This window comes from Frieseomelitta varia, unplaced genomic scaffold, assembly GCF_011392965.1.
Source record: "Frieseomelitta varia isolate USP_RPSP 00005682 unplaced genomic scaffold, Fvar_1.2 scaffold_146, whole genome shotgun sequence".
NCBI classification, from domain to species: Eukaryota; Metazoa; Arthropoda; class Insecta; order Hymenoptera; family Apidae; genus Frieseomelitta; species Frieseomelitta varia.
In genome coordinates this window covers 671731-693174 of record NW_025109150.1, presented here as the reverse complement: position 1 = coordinate 693174, position 21444 = coordinate 671731, and the positions used below count along the sequence as shown (strand labels likewise).

At 41.5% G+C, this 21444-nt stretch overlaps 3 protein-coding genes across 20 annotated transcripts in view; 2 read left to right on the top strand and 1 right to left on the bottom strand.

Annotated features, from left to right (window-relative positions):
* Positions 1–21444, bottom strand: part of LOC122533539 (alpha-1,6-mannosyl-glycoprotein 2-beta-N-acetylglucosaminyltransferase) — a 31547-nt gene that overhangs the window by 2736 nt on the left and 7367 nt on the right. Inside the window, exons 1-6 of one of the 16 annotated variants that reach the window (XM_043663367.1) lie at positions 7093–7344; positions 2961–3009; positions 2845–2874; positions 1938–2183; positions 1332–1757; positions 392–701 (exon numbers count right to left, since the gene is read on the bottom strand). In XM_043663367.1, the coding sequence (XP_043519302.1) occupies positions 392–701; positions 1332–1757; positions 1938–2137 (936 nt within the window). In that variant the 5' untranslated portion in view covers positions 2138–2183; positions 2845–2874; positions 2961–3009; positions 7093–7344. The other 15 variants (XM_043663382.1, XM_043663446.1, XM_043663391.1 and 12 more) reach the window with 15 other exon arrangements.
* LOC122533619 (odorant receptor 13a-like) lies at positions 9864–12648 on the top strand. Of its 2 annotated transcripts, XM_043663524.1 has the most exons (5): positions 9864–10738; positions 11255–11354; positions 11470–11562; positions 12238–12393; positions 12465–12648. In XM_043663524.1, the coding sequence occupies exons 1-5, from the start codon at positions 9864–9866 to the stop codon at positions 12513–12515; spliced, it is 1275 nt and encodes a 424-aa protein (XP_043519459.1). In that variant the 3' UTR covers positions 12516–12648. The 2 variants fall into 2 exon arrangements, with proteins under 2 accessions (XP_043519459.1, XP_043519452.1); XM_043663517.1 differs by having other exon boundaries at positions 12238–12648.
* The window catches only part of LOC122533605 (synaptic vesicular amine transporter), a 17969-nt gene continuing 13274 nt past the window's right edge, over positions 16750–21444 (top strand). The window contains exon 1 of one of the 2 annotated variants that reach the window (XM_043663497.1): positions 16750–17174. The gene's annotated coding sequence lies outside the window, so the exon portion shown is untranslated. Of the gene's footprint in view, positions 17175–20515; positions 20636–21444 lie in introns of those variants that run through there. The other variant, XM_043663505.1, reaches the window with a different exon arrangement.

Genomic DNA, 21444 nt, shown 5'->3' with positions numbered 1-21444 from the left:
ATGCTATTAATGTTTTTCAACTGTTCGAGAAAGTGACAAAAATGTGTACAGTTGTTACGAAACGAAATATTGAATTTTGAAATTGCGCAATGAAGAACGGAAAGTGTGACTCGTGTTTCACATGGCCTTCGACAATGGATAATCACAGTGATTGAATAGCAAGGCATAAGTAAAAACTTCTCACTAGTAAAAAAAATCGCGTGAGTTAACGGTCCAAGAAGCAGAATTAGCCCGATTTTTTTTTACGGTTATTTGCATATCTGGTTAGGGAAGGAGCTGTTCGAGTTCACGCACTGAACGAGTAAAGCGATTAGAACAATTTGAGCAATTAGAGCGACTGAAACGGTTAGAGCGATTGGAACGATTAGTGCGACACGTGTGAGCCTCTCACCTTGCGGCTGAAGTCGGCAAAGTAGTTGTAGGTTTTGAGATAGGTGCCCAGAGATAGGACGTTGCATCTTTTGCAGCTATGCTTGCAGGTACGTTCCATCAGTCTAAGAACGTGTAGGAAGTCTTCGGCGACGTAATGATCCTCCTCGAGGAAAAGGACTATCCCAGTGTGGTTTCTCGTGATCGACAATTGATCGAACACCCGATTCGCTTTCCACCACCAGTGGTGTTTCGTTTGCGTAAATTTCGCCTCTCTGTAGTGTCCATAGAGATCCGGATGCTTGGCATTGATGCAACCGAGACTGAGAGCTCTGCGGAATTACGAATTATGGCGAAATAGCGAAAAAGTACAACGAAACAGAGAAAAATAACAGGATTCATTGAGAATCGAAGATGAGATAGTAACTGAAGAATTTTTTACAAGTGTCAGACGCGAACGTCTAAACATACAAGTATATTACCTTCCTTATTATTAGCGTATGATTTTACAGCTTTCTTCTTCTTTAATGTCAGATTCTTAATTATAGAATAAAATTGATCAAATGGTCAGATTTAAAATCGTAAACAAGCAACTATTTGTTTTAATACAGAGTGCATGCGGCGCATTTTTTAGTTGTAGTTAAATCAATTATTGACTATACATAGTGCTTCACTTTGTGACCTTACTGTATTGTTTTCACTTATTGTAACGTGGATACGTTTATAGAATACCTGTCTATTGTTTGGTGCGAATGCGTCTAACGCATCATATAGTATTGCGCACTTGTTTCCGACCAGATAAATTTTCCACTTTATATTCTACAACGTCTGCAAGAATTTTAGATCCGCAATTTCCGTCCGATTGGGAAATTTTACGTTTCACATGCCCGTGTGTCAGATTTGAGAAATTGGCTCATGATTTATTATAGAAATTACATTTACTATAAAGGATGATTACTCACTGCTCTTTGCGAATATTTCGAGGACAGTCGTTCGGATCTTCACCGGGAAACGTTCGAGGATGAGTCTGTATACTATGGGGATAAAATATTTGCATAACCCGGCAAAAGTCAACACTCTGCACGAGATAGTTGATGTCTGGATGCCAAACGTCGTGACTGAAGACCAAAAGGGTTTGCTCGATCCCTTTCGCTTGGGCCAACGATACGATCAGATGTCTGAGGTAGGTGAGTCGAGTGTGCACCTGAATCACTATTATGGGAGCGTCGTTGGCCAAAGGGCCGAAAGACTCTTCGTTGTATACTCTTTGCTCGGCATTCGCTTTTTCTATGTTCCGGCGAATCTCCGCTATTTCGAACTCCGTTAACGTCTCTGTGCTTGCGTTCGTCAACGTTGAGGAAGAACCATTTCGACGATCTTTTAGAAACCTGTAAGTATAAACTCTTCTTTCTTTCTTTCCTTATCTCGTTTTCCCCACTTTCTATCTATTTCTTTATTTTCTTTCTTTCTTTTTTTTTTTTTCTCTCTTTCACTGTACAGGACTCGACGAAGACTTTTTCTTTTCGATGAAAATACAAACACACGTGTTTGCGCACGATTCGACTTACCGATGTAATTCTTGCGGTACAAGGGCGAATAGCGTCTCGTTCGACGAGGCTTGTCCAGCGGAGTCTCGACCGGTCAGGCTGATCACATGAAGCTGAAGCCACAGGAACGTTGCCAGGAAGACGAAGACGAGCGTCCTCAGGAAAGTTCCGCGTACCGATCTGACCGTTCCCAGAAACGCCACTCCTGCAATATGTGCCATTCTGCAGCCTCGTAAATCACCGGCGTTCACAGAATTAGCACGTACACTATCGTTCAAAAGTGTCCGAAAATTTACTTAGATCTGAGAAAAATGCACTTTAATTAGGAAATTTCGAATACGTCGAACTGGATTTGCAAGCATTGTAATCGTCATGGACATGCGTGATAGTACACGATAATGCAGTTAAACTGAACTTTTAAAAGTCGGATTTCAAGTTTATTTTAGAAATAAATTTGGCATTTATAATTATAGAGCTACTTATTAATTTTAATCCTTAATTTGACAAGCTCTTTACCTTCTTGTCTCGTTTTTTTTAATTTGATAAGCTCTTTATCTTCGAACACTTTAATTTTTAATTTCACGATCACGAGTCACATTAAGAAAGCTCTGTTAAAATGAAGGAAAGATTTTCCTTCATTTTCCTTTTCATATTAATGTTAGCAGTCATATGTAAATGATAATAAAGTGTTTTTTACAAGATTAAATCGATAAACCAGTAACTGATGTATTATGTATATAACCAGTAACTGATGATTATGTATAGAACTAGAACCTGTATAGAACCTGTTGACTTTGTTAAATAATCTGAAAAAGATTAATTGCTTCCAATTGCATTAAATATAAAAGTATATGCAGGATACTTATGAACGATAGTATGCACACTCGTACACTTTGTATTCGACGAAGAATAGAATTATCTCGCTTACTTCTCATTCTGGCATTTCTACGCGTCCGTTCTGCAACAAGATAAACGCAATTAATTTAGTTCAAATTTCTCACGTCTGTCCGAGATAATCTCGTAAGAAATGCATCGTGTTCTTACCTCGTATCGGAGAAAAGGCGCGACGGATGGTCCCTCATTTCGGCGAAATCTGCGAAGTAGAGAAAGAAACATGAGAAATATGAAAATCGTAAAAGTACGAGCACAACAGTTCGTTTGCATATCCGCAGGTATACTTGTATCTTTTCTCTCATTTCGTTGTATTTCGAGCACGAGCACGAAGACGAGAATGAAGGGATAAATTCGTTCGTAATAGCTCATGCTCGATAGGCGTGTGTCAGTCCAAAAAAGCGAATCAGGGGGCGTCAACGATTGGTATTGGAATTTCAGTTGCTATCGGAAATTTGAGTTTATTAAGTCTCCCTTTCACACGGAGATACGTGTATCGCTGTGCGTGCGCAAGGGATACGTATCCAAGAATAAAATATAGAAAGGTACTTATGTTACTTATATAAAGTATGCTACTTAAAGTACTTTATATAAATACTTACATAAAGTATTTAGCTAATACGGTTGTTCAGTATCGATTATTTGTCTCTTAGTTAAGTATCCTTTTGCGTGAAACATGCGTTTTTGGAGAAACAGACGATATCGGAGCTATATCTTTTTAACTATATATATATATTGTAATCATATTATGTTATAAATTATATTATATGATACCGTAGAAACTTTTACACTGCGTTCTCTTGGGATATGGATTCGTCAGGCTGCAACTTTTTTTCGGACGAAGGCGACTGACGAAAAAGAAAACAAATTTCTTCATTCTCTCTTCGTATATTTCGTATCGTACCCCGAGATGAGAGGAACTGTGTGTAGGACATTGTTTAGAAATTGCTCAAACGAGGCAGGAGACACGTAAAAATAATCGAAGAATTTTCTGGGATCACTTTCAAGTTCTTTAAATAATACATGAAATGCTGCCTCACTTTCGTTCCTTACGTCACTACTGGAAAACATTTTATCTCACCCTTATAGAGCTACTTTTTAATAATAATAAAATAAAATAACTTTCTCGATGAGTTAATATAAGTTAACGATAATTAATCTAAAGATAACGTTTTTTGATCAGTCAAAAAGAAAATAAAGCTCCGATCTTTTCGTTCAAACAAACGTGCGCTTCACGAAGATATTCTTAACTAACAAATAAATGATCGAAACTCAACTACACGCGAAGAACTCAGAAGCCAATCAGTATAAGTTACTTCTTATTAAAAGCAATCTGTGTTGTGCAAATATGTTTAAATTGTTGGATGGTAGTCATTATAATGTAATCACTGTAATTTTAACGATTGAAAATATGCTTGTCACACAAGTTATTTTTTTTTTTTTTTTTTTTATGGAAAATGACACACTAATTGGCTTCTGAGCTCCTCATGTCTAGATACTCCAGATACTGTGTCGCACAAGCAGTTTTTGTATATTTTAACGCCAGTCACGTATAACGATATAGCGTAGAGTTCTCGCGTGAAAGAGGTACGTGATTTCCAGAGATAATTCGGCGATTATTGTATCGATTTCGTTATTATTCGCCCCTTGACAGTTGTCACCTGTCGCCGGTTATCAATTGCCAATTCGTTTATTTGACAATGTCAAAGAATGAATAACCGATCCCGCCCGAAATCTCTTAATCGATTTACTCAGCTACTTCTACTCGAGCCTCTGCCTTTCTCTCTCTTCTCTTTCTCCTTCTTCTTCCTCCTCTTTGGCTTCTCGTTGCGCCTCGATTGTCCGCGTATCGTCGGCTGGTTCCGGCAGGTTGCTACCGGTTCGCGAACCGTTTTACAAAACGTCATGGAAGCAACATTGGTGAACGCGTTTCCCTCGTGTTCGAGCGAGTCGCCGGACTATTTCTTTCTGCCGCTTTTTCTTCTTTTCATCAGCAACGTGTACGAAAGACGATGCTTCAGCATTAACTTATTTTTAGTACGGCACGCGGGCTTATAGAAAGTTGGAAGGGGCGAGTAAAGAAGGAAGTGGAGAAGGAGAAGAAACGGCGGGAGGAGGGACGACGGAGAAGGAGAGGTAAAAAGAGGAAGAGAAGAAAGAGGAGTGGAAGGGAGAGGAGTAGCGAGTTAGTTTGCATTAACGGTGAACGATGCCAATCAAAAACATACGAAATGTCTGGCAGCTCGTACGATCGACCTTGATCATAGATTATCGTCTAATTGGCGCGTCTTGCCGATTTACGTTGCGCGATTGAAACGATTCAGGCTGTTAAAGCGTTATAACGCGATACGAAAAGGCAAGACGTACTCTTCATTGCGTTTCGACCAGCGACTTCTTCTGTACCTCTGTGAACGTCGTCGTTCTTATTTCGATGACTTTGTCGTTGCAGGAGACGCGGTTATTAAATAATATCAATCGAGCGAAAAAGAAAGAAAGAAACGTGTGAACATTCGCTAGATCGTTCGCGAACAGAGTGTTTGATCAGTTGTGTCGATTACACGTGGTCGATCGAGTGAAATTGCGCGCGACTCTTGCGCTTCAGCGATGCATAATCGAGGCAAGGTTTGCCCTCGAATGTCCCGCCGCCGAAAGCGAGGCGCGAGTTTGCGTGAATCGATTGTTTTCTTTCTTCGAGTCCGCGTGTCAACGTAGGAAACGTAAGAAAACAAGCAGAAAGATCGGTAACGCCGATGACGATGAACGTTGAACAGTAGCGAACGAGAGAGCGGCAAGGTTTAACAACGACGACGACGATGACGACGACGACGACGACGACGACGAGTACAACGCTGGGTCTCCCTGCAGGGATGGCAAGTGGTTTTCCGCAGATGAGCATCGAGTGGCTCGATATTCCATTTTGCCTGGTGGCTGGCCAATGTAGGTCAGCTGAGTTGGCTGGTTGACGCGAAACAATGCGGATATCCGTGAGCAAGTTAACCGCGATATCCTCTTCTTACGAAGGCAGCGGAATGGCAGCGAAAGGGGAGAAGAGGGAAGTGGCAAGATACTCGACAGCAGCAGCAGCGCGAGCAACGCGATAAAACGCTTAAAACGCTCGACGTTTCCCTTTTTTGTCCCTTCACGTCTGCTTAGACCGCATCTTTGTTTACGCCAATCTCGTCCGTGTGTCTGTCAAGTTCTGGACATATATTTTATATGTCCGCATCGCGGTCTCTCCCCTTTTTCTACCGCATCTCCTCTTTCTCTCTTTTTTTTCTCCCCCTCTCGTTCCCACCGCTTCTTGCTCCCCTCTTACACCCGTCGTTCTTATCTTCCTTCCGAGATCGGTATCTCGAAACGACGCTTGAAACCTCCGTGCACCTTTTGGCACTTTGGCACTCGAGATTCTGCCGCGGCACTTTTTTTTTTTTTTCTCTTACCCTCCCGGCAAGATCAAGCGTTGCCAGTTCCCCCTTCGCTGACTCTGCCGCGACCCACTCTGCCGATTCACTGTCGCCGTCGTTCGCAGAAAAACCGCGATCAGCGAACGCCCCGTATCTACGGGTGATACATAACACGCGAGAGGAAACGAGCCGCTAACGAACGCGCTCGCATGCTCCGTTACGTCTCCTGCTTTAATTCACTTGACGCGCAAATGCAAACGACTGGACACGGAGTTGGTCACGCGTCGCTTTCAAGGTAAACCGGAAAACTCGGTTTCTCGCGCCGCCTCGCGGTTTCTTAACTGCGATCGTTTTTCTCATTACACGGACGCCGGAGGAGACACAGAGAGAAGGAGGCGAGGATAACGCGTAGAACGTGGAACGAAAAATGCAGCGTTGTTTGAAAAACAAGGCGGAACAACGCCAACGACGTTAGAGGGTAGAGAGAGAACAAGATAGGATATGGAACATAAAGATTTCGCCGGATGGAATGTCGTAAACGTCGCAACGAATGATGTGAAACCTCGTGGAAGAAACAATGCGAATGAAAAGGGGGTTCTATACGTGTTCTACGCGCATACACGCAGAAAACGAAAGCAAGAAGGAGAGAGGGACAGAGAGAGAGAGAGAGAGAGAGAGAGAGAGAGAAGCAGAGGGGTTGGTGAAATATCGATCAGAGTGGCAGGTCCGGGACAAAAGCTCGGGCTCAGGCACAGGCTTGAGGTCGGCAGCCATGGTCTCGAAAGGGAAATGCGGCATTCTTAACGCGCCGTATTAACACGCCGACGAACAACGGGTCGCCCGGCCAACGGGTTGCTTCCTCTTTTCTTTCTTTTACTTACGTAGGTCCACCGTCTCGGGAGGTTCCCTCAGGACCGGCGTGTCAATCACCACGACCGCACCAGACCCGTGGTTCCAACCAATCACGTATCGACGAGTCTGTCAGGATAGATCGCGAGAAATGCGAGAAGGCGGGAGAGCCAGTGGCGTGTCATCGCGATCTGCCGCAGGAGGATTCGATTTTTCGTTCGATGCGCCACACGAAATTTCCCTTCCTTCCTTCCTTCCTTCCTTCCTTCCTTCCTTCCTTCCTTCCTTCCTTCCTTCCTTCCTTCCTTCCTTTCTTCCTTCTTTCCTTCCTTCCTTCCTCTATCACCCTTGCTTCCTTTCCTTCCTTCGCGTGCGATTCTCCGTCACTGTTCGCGCGGCTTTCGCTCGTAACTGCGATCGCATCGGGTTCCTCGAAGAGTAGAGCGAGCGCGCGGCCGCGCGATCGCGACCCCACCCACCCTCCGCTACCTTTCCTTTCCCGTGTCCACACCACCACTTTACACGTTGCTCCCGTTCCACGCGGGCCACGTTCCACGTTCACGCGGGGGTGCGATTTCTAGCTAGGCCTGATCGATCTTCTTGCCGTCCTGCCATCCCTCGTTGGAAATGGACGTCGTTGCTCGAGCGCTACTGCTCTCTTGCACGCCGACGTCTACGTCGATAACTGTGACCCCGGTTATCTTTCCTCCGCGGATAACGTTCTTCTATTCTCCTTCCTCGCGCCGCGGAGCCACTCGCGCGCGCGTATTCTCCACGCTTAGACACCCTCGAGCTTCTCCTGCTCTTCGATCGATCGAACAAATCGCCGCCACTGTTCCCTTCTTTTCCCCATCGGCATGACCATCGGATGAAACAACTTGGTCCGAAGGTATCTCTCGTGGATGCTGTGCGTCGCGTGTCAATTTACTTGTACCGCGTGGCAGATGGGGGGCCTCGTTTATCCGAACAGGAAGCGACTGAGAAATTTTGATAACTGGTAGAGCTCTGACTTGTTAGACAGACGGAATTTAATGTTTTGAATATAAACAGACTGTTGCGTACGTTGATATGTTCATTGTCAGAATTGTAACACGCGTTTGTTTGCAAGTACAATTAAGAGTACAATATAAATNATAAAATATAAAAGTACAATAAATATATCGTTTTATATGTATAAAATAATATATTTTATATATTTTATTTTATATTATTTTATATATTATAAATGTAATATATAAAAGTACAATAAATATATTGTTTTATATATATAAAATAATATATTTTATATTGTTTTATATATTATAAATATAATGTAAAGTACAATGTAAAGTACGCGTTTGTTTGTAAGTACAATTAAAAGTACAATATAAATATAAAATATAAAAGTACAATAAATATATCGTTTTATATGTATAAAATAATATATTTTATATATTTTATTTTATATTATTTTGTATATTATAAATGTAATATATAAAAGTACAATAAATATATTGTTTTATATATATAAAATAATATATTTTATATTGTTTTATATATTATAAATATAATGTAAAGTACAATGTAAAGTACGCGTTTGTTTGTAAGTACAATTAAAAGTACAATATAAATATAAAATATAAAAGTACAATAAATATATTGTTTTATATATATAAAATATATATAAAATTTTATATTATTTTATATTTTATAAATGTAATATATAAAAGTACAATATAAAGCACGCGTTTGTTTGTAAGTACAATTAAAAATACAATATAAATATAAAATATGAAAATACAATAAATATATCGTTTTATATATATATAAAATAATATATTTTATATATTTTATTTTACATTATTTTACATATTATAAATATAATATATAAAAGTACAATGTAAAGCATGCGTTTATTCATAAGTACAATTATAAGTACAATTAAAAGTAAAATAAAGTTTGATCTAAAGTTCAATAGTTGGGATAATAGAGACTCAACTTATCTATTATAAATATAATATATAAAAGTACAATATAAAGTACGCGTTTGTTTGTAAGTACAATTAAAAGTGCAATAAAGTTTGATCTGATGTGCAATAGTTGGGATAATAGAGACTCAACATTAATTTGCTGAGGAACATGAAATGTAACACACATAAAATCTCGAATGAGTATCGCTCTCTTTTGAAATGATTGAAAACAATTTGTCACGTATGTCCACGAATGTCGTGTCATTCTTTTTTATTTTTTATAACGCGTCACGACAGTGAAGAAGCACAAGTTCGTTCCAAGTTACGTTCAAGAAATCTCGCAGTCTCACGCGTTCGAATCGCATTTCCTCTTGTAACGGTGTAAAAGCACAAATCGTCGGCCACGTTCACGCGATCTCGCGTGTTTCACGTGAAATTTCAACTTTAAGTCGGGAAACTTCAACTTTACCTTCACTCCCTATCGTCGATAATAACAGCCCTTGCGAGCAAATCGTTCCGCGGACGTTTAAAAATTAACGCCGCAATTCTGGACGCAACGTGTGAATTCTCACGTGTTGCGTTAACTTTGGCAAAGAGCAGTGACCAAGAGGCAGAGGAAAGAAAAACGGGGAAGGGAAAAAAGAAAGAAAAAAAAAAAAAAGAAAAAAAACTGGGAGACGAATCGGGAACGTAGACTGGACAGGAACAATTGAGGGCTCGTGAAAAGTTTCTTCGACTAAAGTTTCGCGAAGAACAGAGAACTTCTTCAGATTCAAAATCCGAGCTCAATCGCAGTCCGACAGAGTGAGGAGTTGCGTCGATAGTAAAAATTACGGAAACAGCTATAAACGAGTATGATCGACGATAACACGAAACGCGAATTCGAAGCGGCGATCGGTTTAAATTTGGCTCTGCTGAAATTTTCCGGCGTCGTTTCGTACGAGAGAGGGCTCGTCAATAGAAACGTCTTAGCTGGTTTGGCATTGTTCTTCTTAACAATTTTCTCCATCTCGTACGTGTACGAATTTGCAACGAATCTCAACGATGTGGCCAGTATGTTAGAATCATTCTCGTTGATCATCCAGCTTGTAGGGGGGCAAACACGATTCATGACTGTCCTGTGGTTTCGCGACTCCTGTCAAGCGATGTTGAACGTTTGCGAGTACTTCTGGTCGACCCTAAACTCGTACGAGAAACAGATCGTCCGAAGTTACACGAACAAAGCGAAACTGTTGACTAGTTTTTACGTAGCTATCTGTGTTTTGACTATAATCTTGGTTCTGCTTTCCTCCTTGATGTCGAATATGACAGTCGGGCCGAAACTGAATTTGGAAAATGTCACGGTTCGTGAAAACGCGAGCAGCGTCGCTCCGTCGGAAGCGAATGGAGAACCGTTGAACGCGACGGAGAACAAGCGACATTTGCCATACGCGTTCTTCATCGACGTGCAGGGAACACCGTGGTACGAAGTCTTGTACGTTCTTCAAATCACGTTCATGACGAACGTCGGTTTCACCTGTGTCGGCGCGGACACCATTGGCCCTTTGTTCATTCTGATCACCTGTGGATACTTCGACACGATACGATCCAGAATTGAAAATTCGCATTTGCTTGAACCGTCATTATCAATTACAGTAGAGACGGGGACGACGGACAGAGTAGAATCGTCGAGGAACGTTGACACGAAACAATTGCGAACCTGCCTGATCCATCATCAACTGTTACTGAAGTGAGTGTGATTCGTGATACTTTTTGAATCTAAGGTGTACTTGTACCTATATCTATCATCTTTGGTGAACGAATGGTCAGTTTTAGAAAAACTTTCGATAACGTTAATAGTAAAGCTTGTAATATTTAAATTTAAAGTTGCAACACACAAGATCAGGTATTAGTTCCAAATACTTGGTTCGTGAAAGTTGATAATACTCAATCTCATTTCACTGTACTTCAAAAATGCAGATTATTTTTTAATAAAAATAGTGATCTACGTCATTTTGACTGAAATTTAACTTTTTTCTCCATCTATTAAATATATATATATATATTAAAAAAGTGTAAGTTAAATTTCAGTCAAAATGACGTAGATCATTATTTTCATAAAAAAAATAATTTATTAAATATGTGTATATATATTTTTAAAATAATTTATTAATAATATATAATATATATATTTTTAAAATAATTTATTAAATATATATAAATATATATATATATATTTTTTTATCTCGTTGTTTTCTGCTGCTAGATTTTGCAAGGACATCCAACAACTCATGAGTTTAGTGTTTCTGACACAGCTGTTCGGCAGCACGTACAATATCTCATTGGTTGGTTTGGAACTGGTGAGCGTAAGTATTTAGTTATTCAAAGATTGTTTCTTCTTTCTTTTCCTTCGGTTCGTTTTTCCTCTTAATTTGTCTTGACAGCACGATAATGAATATTGCAATATTGAATTTATAACAGGACAATCCCGACAAGAGTAAGTTCACGGTAGTCGTCATCATTATTGTGCAACTTTTTATCTGCAATTGGCCGCCGGACCTTCTTCTGTCGAAGGTAAATCATGTAAGATAATTATGTTGTTGCTGTTGATATTTCATATATGAAAAAGAAAGGAAACGACAGTTGTATTGTTTTTTTATTACTTTTAACGTGATTTATTCGATTGAACATGCGTCGAACATGAGGTTGAGATGAAAAGAACTTAAACATATATGTCTCATTTTGTAATTTCCACTTATGTGTCTTTCCATTTTTCTTCGTAATAAATTTTTGAAATTTAGAGACTTTATGGACGCACCTCGTATTACTTTCAACATGACGCTTATCGAAATAAGGATACGCGCAGTTTTTAGTTGGCATAATGAAAACTAAGGCCTCTGGAATATTGTTCTTAATGCATAAAATTCAAGAAAGATCGGGCAACGTGTAATTTATAATTATTCTGAAAGTGAGATTTCCTCTCAAATGTCAAACGTGTGTAACATCAATGTATTAATACTATATATTATATTGTTAATGTAATAATGTATTAATACTGTGTACATAATATTATTAATATAATAATAGTAAAATATTTTTTCATAGTGCAAACACTGCACAAAACGAATAAAATCTTAAACAAAGAGGTATAGATATCCGACGCTCACAGAGGTAATTTCACTTGAAACGTCAGCACGTCTTCTTTCTTCAACATTCTAAGACAATCTATTTCTTTTTCATCTTTTTCAGAGTGAAGCTATTAGCCATGCCGCGTATTCGATACCGTGGTATCAATATCCTTGCAGTTTACGAAACCCGACGAACTTGCTTATAATCAGAAGCCAGAGACCGGTCCGCTTAACCGCTGGAAAATTCGTAGCCCTCTCGCTGGAAACGTTCGCCTCTGTATCACTCACTTTCTCTCCTCCACTATTTCCCTTATTTCCCTCATTCTGTTTGTTCTTCTTTCTTTTCAGATGATATCCACCGCTGCCTCGTTTTTCACCATGATACGAAGCGTAAACTGACATCAATTCATCGAGGAACAACTCATTTTCTTTCTTCGTTCGTTCATCCAGCAATCGTCGCAACGATGTCGTTATTTTTCGAACGGACACGAGTAGACAGCTAATCGAATAAACAGTTGATCGAAAATATCAATCAGTCTCCAAATGTCTTTCTCTCTATTGTCCTCCTGAAAGGAGGAAGGAACGGCGATAATCGACGCGACGCGAAGTCAACTCGTGCGAGGAATAAGAGGAGAGAGCAAAGTAGCCGGGAGAAAGGGTTTCAATGTAATCGATCGTTCGAGTTAAAACGTTTCGCGCGTTCTATTCTCGTTTTGATTCGTGGCGAGACGAATCTCCGTGTGGAGGAGAAAGAGCCGTTCCGTCTTGTCGATGTACTTAATTGTAGCGTCCGTGATATATATGTATATATGGCCACGAATTTGTCCAATTGTGCCGCCACGAGCTATCGTTTTCTGTTCTCTTACACATGCTAGTTTAATGTGAACCTCAGTATTATCCATATAATAGCGATTCGATTGCTATTGAATTTCCAAAGCAAGGTACTTTTTCTTTTTATTTTCTATGTGATGGTTACAAGATTGTTTTTTGTCAAAGATACTTGCAGTTAGAGTGATATCAAGCATAACTATATTTGAATTAATTGACAACGAAGCATATAGAACCGAGGAAACGCAAGTAATTGTTTTACAATGCTAGTTTAATGTGAACCTTAGTATTATCCATATAATAGTGATTAGATTTCTATTGAATTTCCAAAGCGAGGAACTTTTTCTTTTTATTTTCTATGTGATGGTTACAAGATTGTTTTTTGTCAAAGATACTTGCAATTAGAGTGATATCATGCATAACTATATTTGAATTAATTGACAACGAAGCATGTAGCACCAAGGAAACGCAAGTGATGGTTGTACAATGCTAGTTTAATGTAAACCTCAGTATTATCCATATAATAGCGATTCGATTGCTATTGAATTTCCAAAGCAAGGAACTTTTTTTTTTATTTTCTATGTGATGGTTACAAGATGGTTTTTTGTCAAAGATACTTGCAACTAGAGTGATATCAAGCATAACTATATTTGAATTGATTGACAACGAAGCATGTAGAACCAAGGAAACGCAAGTGATTGTTTTACAATGCTAGTTTAATGTGAACCTTAGTATTATCCATATAATAGCGATTCGATTGCTATTGAATTTCCAAAGCGAGGAACTTTTTCTTTTTATTTTTCATGTGATGGTTACAAGATTGTTTTTTGTCAAAGATACTTGCAATTAGAGTGATATAAAACATATATTTGAATTAATTGACAACGAAGCATGTAGAACCAAGGAAACGTAAGTAATTGTTTTACAATGCTAGTTTAATGTGAACCTTAGTATTATCCATATAATAGTGATTCGATTGCTATTCAATCCCAAAGCAAGGAACTTTTTTTTACTTTTTACCTGATTACAAGGTTGCTTTCTGTCAGACTTTTTTGCAAGATGCATCAGGCATAATTATATTTGAATTAATTGATATTTCTTCGAAACAATAACGAAGCGAGTATAGAACCAAGGAAATGTACATAAGTGACACCTCTTCAGAATGTATCTTTCAGTCTGAAACGGTGGTCATATATCCAGACACTACTGCACGCAGTAAAATTTCATTGGACGAAGCTGGTCGTCTTGCGTTAGCAGTCGCGGTACGCGGGAGCACACGCGTCTCTCTGAATATTGGCCAGAAGAAAGAAAACCACGTTCCTGTTCGTCGACGATAGTTGAAGCTGCGTTCAAGAAACCCTATTGGCCTCCCTATCGATGATCACGTTTCTCCGTTCGTTCGCTATTTCTTTGTCACTGTTCTTCTTCTTCTTCTTCTTCTTCTTCTTCTTCTTCGACTAGGACTCCTCTTTTCGGCTGCGGACCAATCGTTAGTCGCAGGTCGCCTTCGTGAGGTCGTTACGTCAAGTTGTGCCTCGCTTTCGTCGCGAGGAGACGAAGAGAGGGTGGAAACGGGCGAGACAGAGGCAGAGAAGAGAACCCGATAAATGGGTGGATGGCGAACGCCGGGACAATTCTTGGATTCTTCGGCAATTACCGGTTAAGTGAGTTTTTCTGTAATCCCGGGATCTCGTCGCCAGTGTTATCCAAAGCATCATTCTTACGATTACTGTCAACGCGATTTCTTGACTTGGCTCGACTTGAGTCGAGGCCTTCTCCTAGGTGTGACGACAAATTGCGAAAATGCGGTACGCCAGGAGAAAGGGGACGTGAAAGGAAGATGTGGCAAAGGAGAGGCAAGCAGAGACGTTTATTATGTAACTGTTATCTGACTCACACGGCTGATTTCTTTTGTTTTGTACGTTTATTCAGGTAAATATGTATCGACTGTTGTTATATCGTCTTGATTTGTTATTAACTTTAACGAAAAATGTTGCAGGTCGCACTGAACTCGAAGGAAACACAGTCTGATATATCACTTTCTCTTCGAATGGACGAATGGACGAATGGAACGATTACGTTTTTCACTGTGTTATTTCTCGTCGTTGTTCTCTAGTCATCCCGTTCGTGATCTTCATACAAGGTATGAAATATTGTCATTTGAGGCAAATGTCATTATGAACGACACGAGGACAGATATTAAATTCCATTTGCTCAAATTTAAGAAACGTAAAGCTAAAAAAAAGAAGTCAAAAATAAACGTCAAACAACGCCATGCGAATATTGTTCACTTCTTTAAACAATAATTTTGTACAACGTGGAGCAGCTGAAACTGTGGCGTCAGAGGACTCGCTGCAGGCATCGTGCCTGAGCGATCGACAAAATGGCTGGAAGGAGAAACGAGCAATCGGTGGAAAAGACGATCGCTGGCGTCGCTATCCGAAGCTCGGTTCTTCTCGAATTAATTACGCGGCAGATAGGAACAGCGAGATAGAGGAGTCGCCTGTCGCCGACAGCCTCTTTCTATCTCGTTCTATCTGGAATGCCTTTCGTTCGTTCCCGTTGCCGTCCTCTAATCGAGCTCGATGGAAGCGAGCCGAGAAGAATCGGAATTGACCGAGAAGATCGAACGGGTGAGTGTTGCTGGTGCAAGCTCGTGTCGGTTTAGCAACAAGTTGCAGCTGGTGCGCGCTTTTCCCTGGAGTTTCCTAAAATCAACAAGTGAATTCGCTTTCCTGCTTGGAATTTCTATATCACTTCCTCGTTCGGCTCCACAGGTGGTAACGCAGGAGGTTACGGCAGGTAACCTCGGCCGCGCGTATATCTCGCCGGTTTAATCGCGGTGTCGTTCAAACGAGCGTTCGTCGGCCGTTCTTTCATTCTTTCTTCCTTCCTCGCGGCTTCACGCGGATTATTTCGCACGAATTTTTCAACGTGGCGGAGCGTCAGCGACCACCACGCAAGGAAACGATCGATCGGCGTTCCCTCGAGTCTCGCGCCGCCGGAGGACTCGGTTTCTGGAACGTGATAAAAGCCGGTTTAATAAAGCGGCCGCCTCTACGTGTTCACGTATCGAGAATTCTACGGAGTCCCCGCGTTCCATTCCGCTTCTGGCTCTGCATTCCCGTCGTCCACTACACTGCCTTCCCATTCCTCTGCCACCCCTTGCATCTTAATCTTAATAGCGTTCTCTCTCACCGAATATCTCGCCTTTCCCCTCCGATGCCTTCAATTCTCCTTATTATGAGCTGTTTGTCGTCTGCCTTTATTTTCGGCCGCCACACTGATATTACAACCACCCCTCTTTAGTTTACCACTTCTTCTTCTTCTTCTTCTTCCTCTTCTGCGTTTGACGGCAATCGAACATGTACGTTTACAGTATCTTTACAAGTGTATTCATGTCGTTCGTCCCTAGGAAACGACAACCTCCTATATACACCTGTGAATATACACCCTTTTTTGTAATTCAATTTCATTTACATTTTCATTTACCGTTCATTTCGTCAATTTCCAAGCTGGGTGCAAGGGTGCGGGATTCGTCGAAACCAGATCGCGATTGATGTTCCAAGCGCCATGAGAGGAGATGCTCGGAAAAATGGAAGAAAAGGGAAATGATCGTGGGTGTGAACTGGCTAGATTGTCAGAGAGGACGAAAGAGAGAAAGGACGGAAGGACAAGTCGGAGAAGAGCGGGATGACGAGGAGAGTATAGCGAATACAGGGAAGGAAGGGATGAACGGGGTTGGTAGGGGACAGGGTTAACGCGGAAGCGTTTCGAAATCAGGGGCGAAGAGGAGCAGTTGACGGGGCGGGGAGCGCGAGGAGAGGACAGTGGGGGTTTCCGGAGGCGCTGTGGACCATGCGCTCTCGCGTCGGAGCGAAAGGACGTTGGATCTTCGGAGGATCGAGAAGAGAGGCGACGGGTGAAAGAAGTGGCGGAGGCGCGAGCGTGGACGTGGCCGCGATCGCGAACGCGAACGCGAAAGCGAATGCGGACGACGGTGGGCAGAGAGTGCCGGCGAGCCCCGAGTCGGAAAAATCGGGGTGAGATGCACCCTCGCCACCATCGTCGCTCTCAATCGGCCGCGACGCTTCCGCCTGGAAGCACGGCCACTACACGCTAACCCGTTCGGCCCATCGTTTCACCAACGATTCATCGCTCTCCGTGGAAACCGACTTTTCCATCTTCTTTTTCTTCTTCGTCTTTGATCGACTTTCACCTACGCCATAGGTAAGAAATTTTCTATATTTCCATTTTCCTTCTTTCTTTCGACGTGTACGCACGACGTGTACCCTCTCTCCGTCCGTTTCTTCGCTCCAAATTTTACGCACGCGTGTGATAAACGTTTTTTTTTTTTTTGTAATAACGATCAGAGATGTTGCTCGTTATAATAATGATCGAGTGTCGCGTGGCACGGTAGCGACGATCTCGAATCAGTTGCTCGAAGAGGAAAAAAAAAAAGCGTCGGACTGACGTTCGATTCGCATTTCCTTTCTTTTGCTTCCTCGATGTAAGATAATATTATAGAAGGCGAGCGCGAGCCCTTCCCCCTTTTCTTCTTCTGGTTTAAATTTCCGTTTTGTCTCGGTTCCGCGATTGTGCCGGAGCGCGTAGATTTCTAACCGAGGCACGAGAGAGCCGAGTTTCAAGCTCGGTTTCAATTCACACTCGAGGCTGCACCCTCATTTCCGCGTGTCGTTCGCAGGTTTCGTTTTAGATTCGGCCGCGAGATCCTCGCGCTCGTCCCTCTCGTTGACTTTGACATTCACTTTGTCCGATGATGACGATTCAAATTAGAACGTAGAAAAACCAGCCGATCTCGGCTCCCTTATCTCGCCATACGTTCTTTGAATTTAGACTGAAACTTAGTTCTATGCACGCTGTCAATAGAGATCATCACGGCGAAACGAATCGGTTTTGTATAATGGTTCGGAAGAAAAACAGTTTCCGGTATCAGGCTCGCGAGGTTAATAGATCGGTAACAAGGTTATAAAGCAATCTGCATAACCCTGCCTGGTACTTTGCTTCGGCTACAGGCTTGTCCCGTAGCACTGCGAGCGGTCTCGTAATTACCAGGTATAATGCGATTACTCGATCGCCAGACTTGCTGTAACCGAGAAGAGCCAGCCTCTCTCCTTCGAACTCGCTCTCTGCTCTTCCTTTTCCTGCTTGCCTTTCCTATCCTTCCGCTCTCTATCCTATCCTTTCTCATCTTTTTCCTTTTTTTTTTTTTTTTTTTTTTTTTTTTTTTTTTTTTTTTTTTTCCCCCTTTTTTTTTTTTTTTTTTTTTTTTTTTTATCGCACATATACGCATATCNTTTTTTACTACACGAGTACACATCCCTGTCTTTAAACAAGAAAGAAAAGCCCGAAACTTTTCACGACGAGTGAAAGCACAAACGTCTTTATGAAGAACCGTCTTTATGAAACCTAAAGGTTTCGCAAAGCGTTCAAACAAATCCCAAACGAAAATAGAATCCCCTAAAAAAAAACGCGAGTCAAACGAAAGTCAAACGCAATGGAGAAACTTCCGTCGAATCACAATCAGAGAAATTTCCAACTATCCTTGAACCTACCCCATTCCACCCAGATCTCAATCTCTCTCTCTCTCTCTCGACAACTTGACCGTAAATGCCAACAGAAATGAACACAACCGTGAACACAACTCACCTGCTGAAGTGTCCGTGAAATGTTGGCGAACACTAGGGGGGAGGTGGAACACAGGAGGCCGCGTTATTGTGATAGCCACTCAGGGGTCGAGGGGCCCGAGTGATGGCCGTGGCAGGATTTCAAGTCGACGGAAGAAGTTAAACGGAAGAAATTCAGCGAATTCCGTGTGCTTCGGTATTGGCAGTCTCTCCCGAGCCTCTCTCAGTGGTCGGCTGAGTCAGCGTTAGACAAATGGCGAAGGGGAGGGAATTCTCTCGTTCTCTTTTTTCTTTTTTTTTTTTTGTTGTTCTTCTTTGTCTTTCCTCCTCCTTTTTTTTTTTTTTTTTTTTTGTTTTCTTCTTTTATCATTCTTTTCATCCCAGTTAGTGATTTTATTTCTCTTTCCTGTTAATAATTCTCATTTCTGCAATTTGCCCGCTTCACGGAGAGGCTTTCTACTCCTTGGGCAACCCTATCGATCCAAAGGCGAGCGGTCGATGTGCCCCCTTGTAAAATGAAAAGAATGACCGATGATTCCATTTTTTTTCGGTCGTTTCCTTTTCTTTCTTCCTTCCTTCTTTTCCTTTTTCCTCATTTCCCTCTCCTTTATTTTCTCCTTTTTAGTCTCTTCATTCCTGCAATTTTGTCTCCTTAGGGTTTCCATTCCATCTGAAAATCGAGTGGTCAATGTACTCTTTCGTATGATGAAAAGATGACGAAGAGGCTTACTTTTTTTTTCTTTTCTTCTGTTTTTCTCTTTCCATTATTTCCGTTATTATTATTATTATTATTTTGTTAATGATTTTCATTTTCCTCTCCCGTTGATAATTTCCCATTTCTGTAATTTCAGCTTGACGAATTTCCGCTTCGTAGAGATAGGGTTCCTTGGGGTTTTCTATCGATCCAAAAAGCGAGCGGTCGATGTACCCTCGCGTAGATGGCGATGAGTTCATAATACGTATCCCGAGGATATCGTAAATTCGTTTAAACGGGCACGACGTCACAGCCGTAATTTTATTTCGCGTTCCTATTTGTATTCAATCGTATCCCTTCGGTCGCTTCTCCGCTTCCATCGCCTCTTCACCCTCCCCCTTTTTTCATTGGCACTATCGGTGAATCACGGGGTGTCGCGCCCCATTGCATCGCTACGAGATCAAAATGTCCGTGTACTCGCGATTCAATTATTTCGACGATTCGTCTGCCTGTTCGTCGAGTTTTCAACCCATTATATTGCATTATGTCGCGGTGGTTTTATTCCGTGTGATCACGGACAGCGATTGAAGTGATTTCTGGAAACGGCGACAGGCAATAATAAAATTTGGCATTTGGAAATTGGCAAAACGACGCGGAATCATTGCGCGATGATTTATTAATTACACGTCGAGTTAAGAAACTTAATCTATGGTTGTAGAAACAATGATTTCTAGCCTGCTAATTACGTGAAATGGTAACTGCTTCTAATTACTTTTCTGGCTCGTCATCAGTTTTCAACACTTTGCAACTTCAAATGATCTTATTGGAAATTCATCGTCATTTTTATATACGGAATTAGACAGAGAATGTAATAATTTATGTAGAAAGTCAGATTATACAGAGGGATGCTTAGTTATTATAATAAAAGAAAGTCGTGATTCGCGAAAGGTTGATTCTTCCATTCTCCTATTTCGTTTTTTTTCGTTGTATCTTCTTCTCATGTGAATTTTATAGATATTACGACGCAAATAGTCTGCCGGCTAATTCGTAAATTGGCTCGTGAAACTTGACTTTTAAAATTCGCGTCGAGCATACACATTGACATTTGACATGTTGTCATTAGCATACGTGGATTGTCTCGGCAATCGGTTTAAGCTTGTTATCCCGGCATAACAATTGTCTTCGATACAAACATCACCGACACACGCTGTGTTTTCCCTCGCACTTCAAGCCTTCAATCATTCGCGCGTACGTAGTTTCTCTGTACGATACCTTTCGCGAAATTAGTGACGAGCGAAGAGAGAAGAAACGCAAGAAGATTCGAATTTTTGAAGCGAAGTACACGGATCGTACGTTATTCTACAATTGTTTATTCTGCCGACCAGCAGCTGCGATTAGAAATTGATAATTATAAAAGCCTGAAGGTCCAGTAACTCGTCGACGGAAGATGAGCGAACGATCACGAGGAGAAGGGAAAAGGAAAGAGGGAGGTGTGTCGGGATTACGGTGGTGTTACTCCAGCGATCCGATTCGAATCGTCGGAGACGACGAAGCGTCGAATCGATCGGTGGGCTAATCGTTTCCTCGTCGTGTCGGCCAACTTGTTGAGGCGCGAAGCAACAGTTTGCCTTTTAAACGGGTCCCTTCTGTTCACCGATTCCTCCGTGCCTCCTTCGATTTTTCGGCGACCGAATTTCTCCCGTTCTCCCTCCGCGTCGAGGATCTTCGAGCGGCGAGGGTGGAAGATTTGAAACGCGGCAATTAACGCGATACGTTTCGAAGGAAAGTCGATTAGACTCGTCGCGATTAATCGTCGTGTCCTCCTCGAGTAATCCTCACTGTTGGCTCACGGAGTCAGAGTGTTATTAAGTTGTCTCGGAGATACGATCGAGCCATTCATTCGACGGAACTGTGCTATTCCGGTCTGTTCGGTCTGGCAGCAGCAGTACTAATTGCTTCTCAAAGTGGAAACTAACTTTCCACTTTCGAGAGACGAGAGTTACCGCGGGCGCGTGCAAAAGGGTTCGGCCTGTCGGAGATCCGATCTCTCGCGAGGTCTCTCCCGTGTGGAAAGGAAGCGAACGCTTTCGTTGGTCGCGTTATCACGCGTATTCTTCTTCTCGCGTTCTTTTTTTCTTTTTCTTTCTTTTTTTTTTTT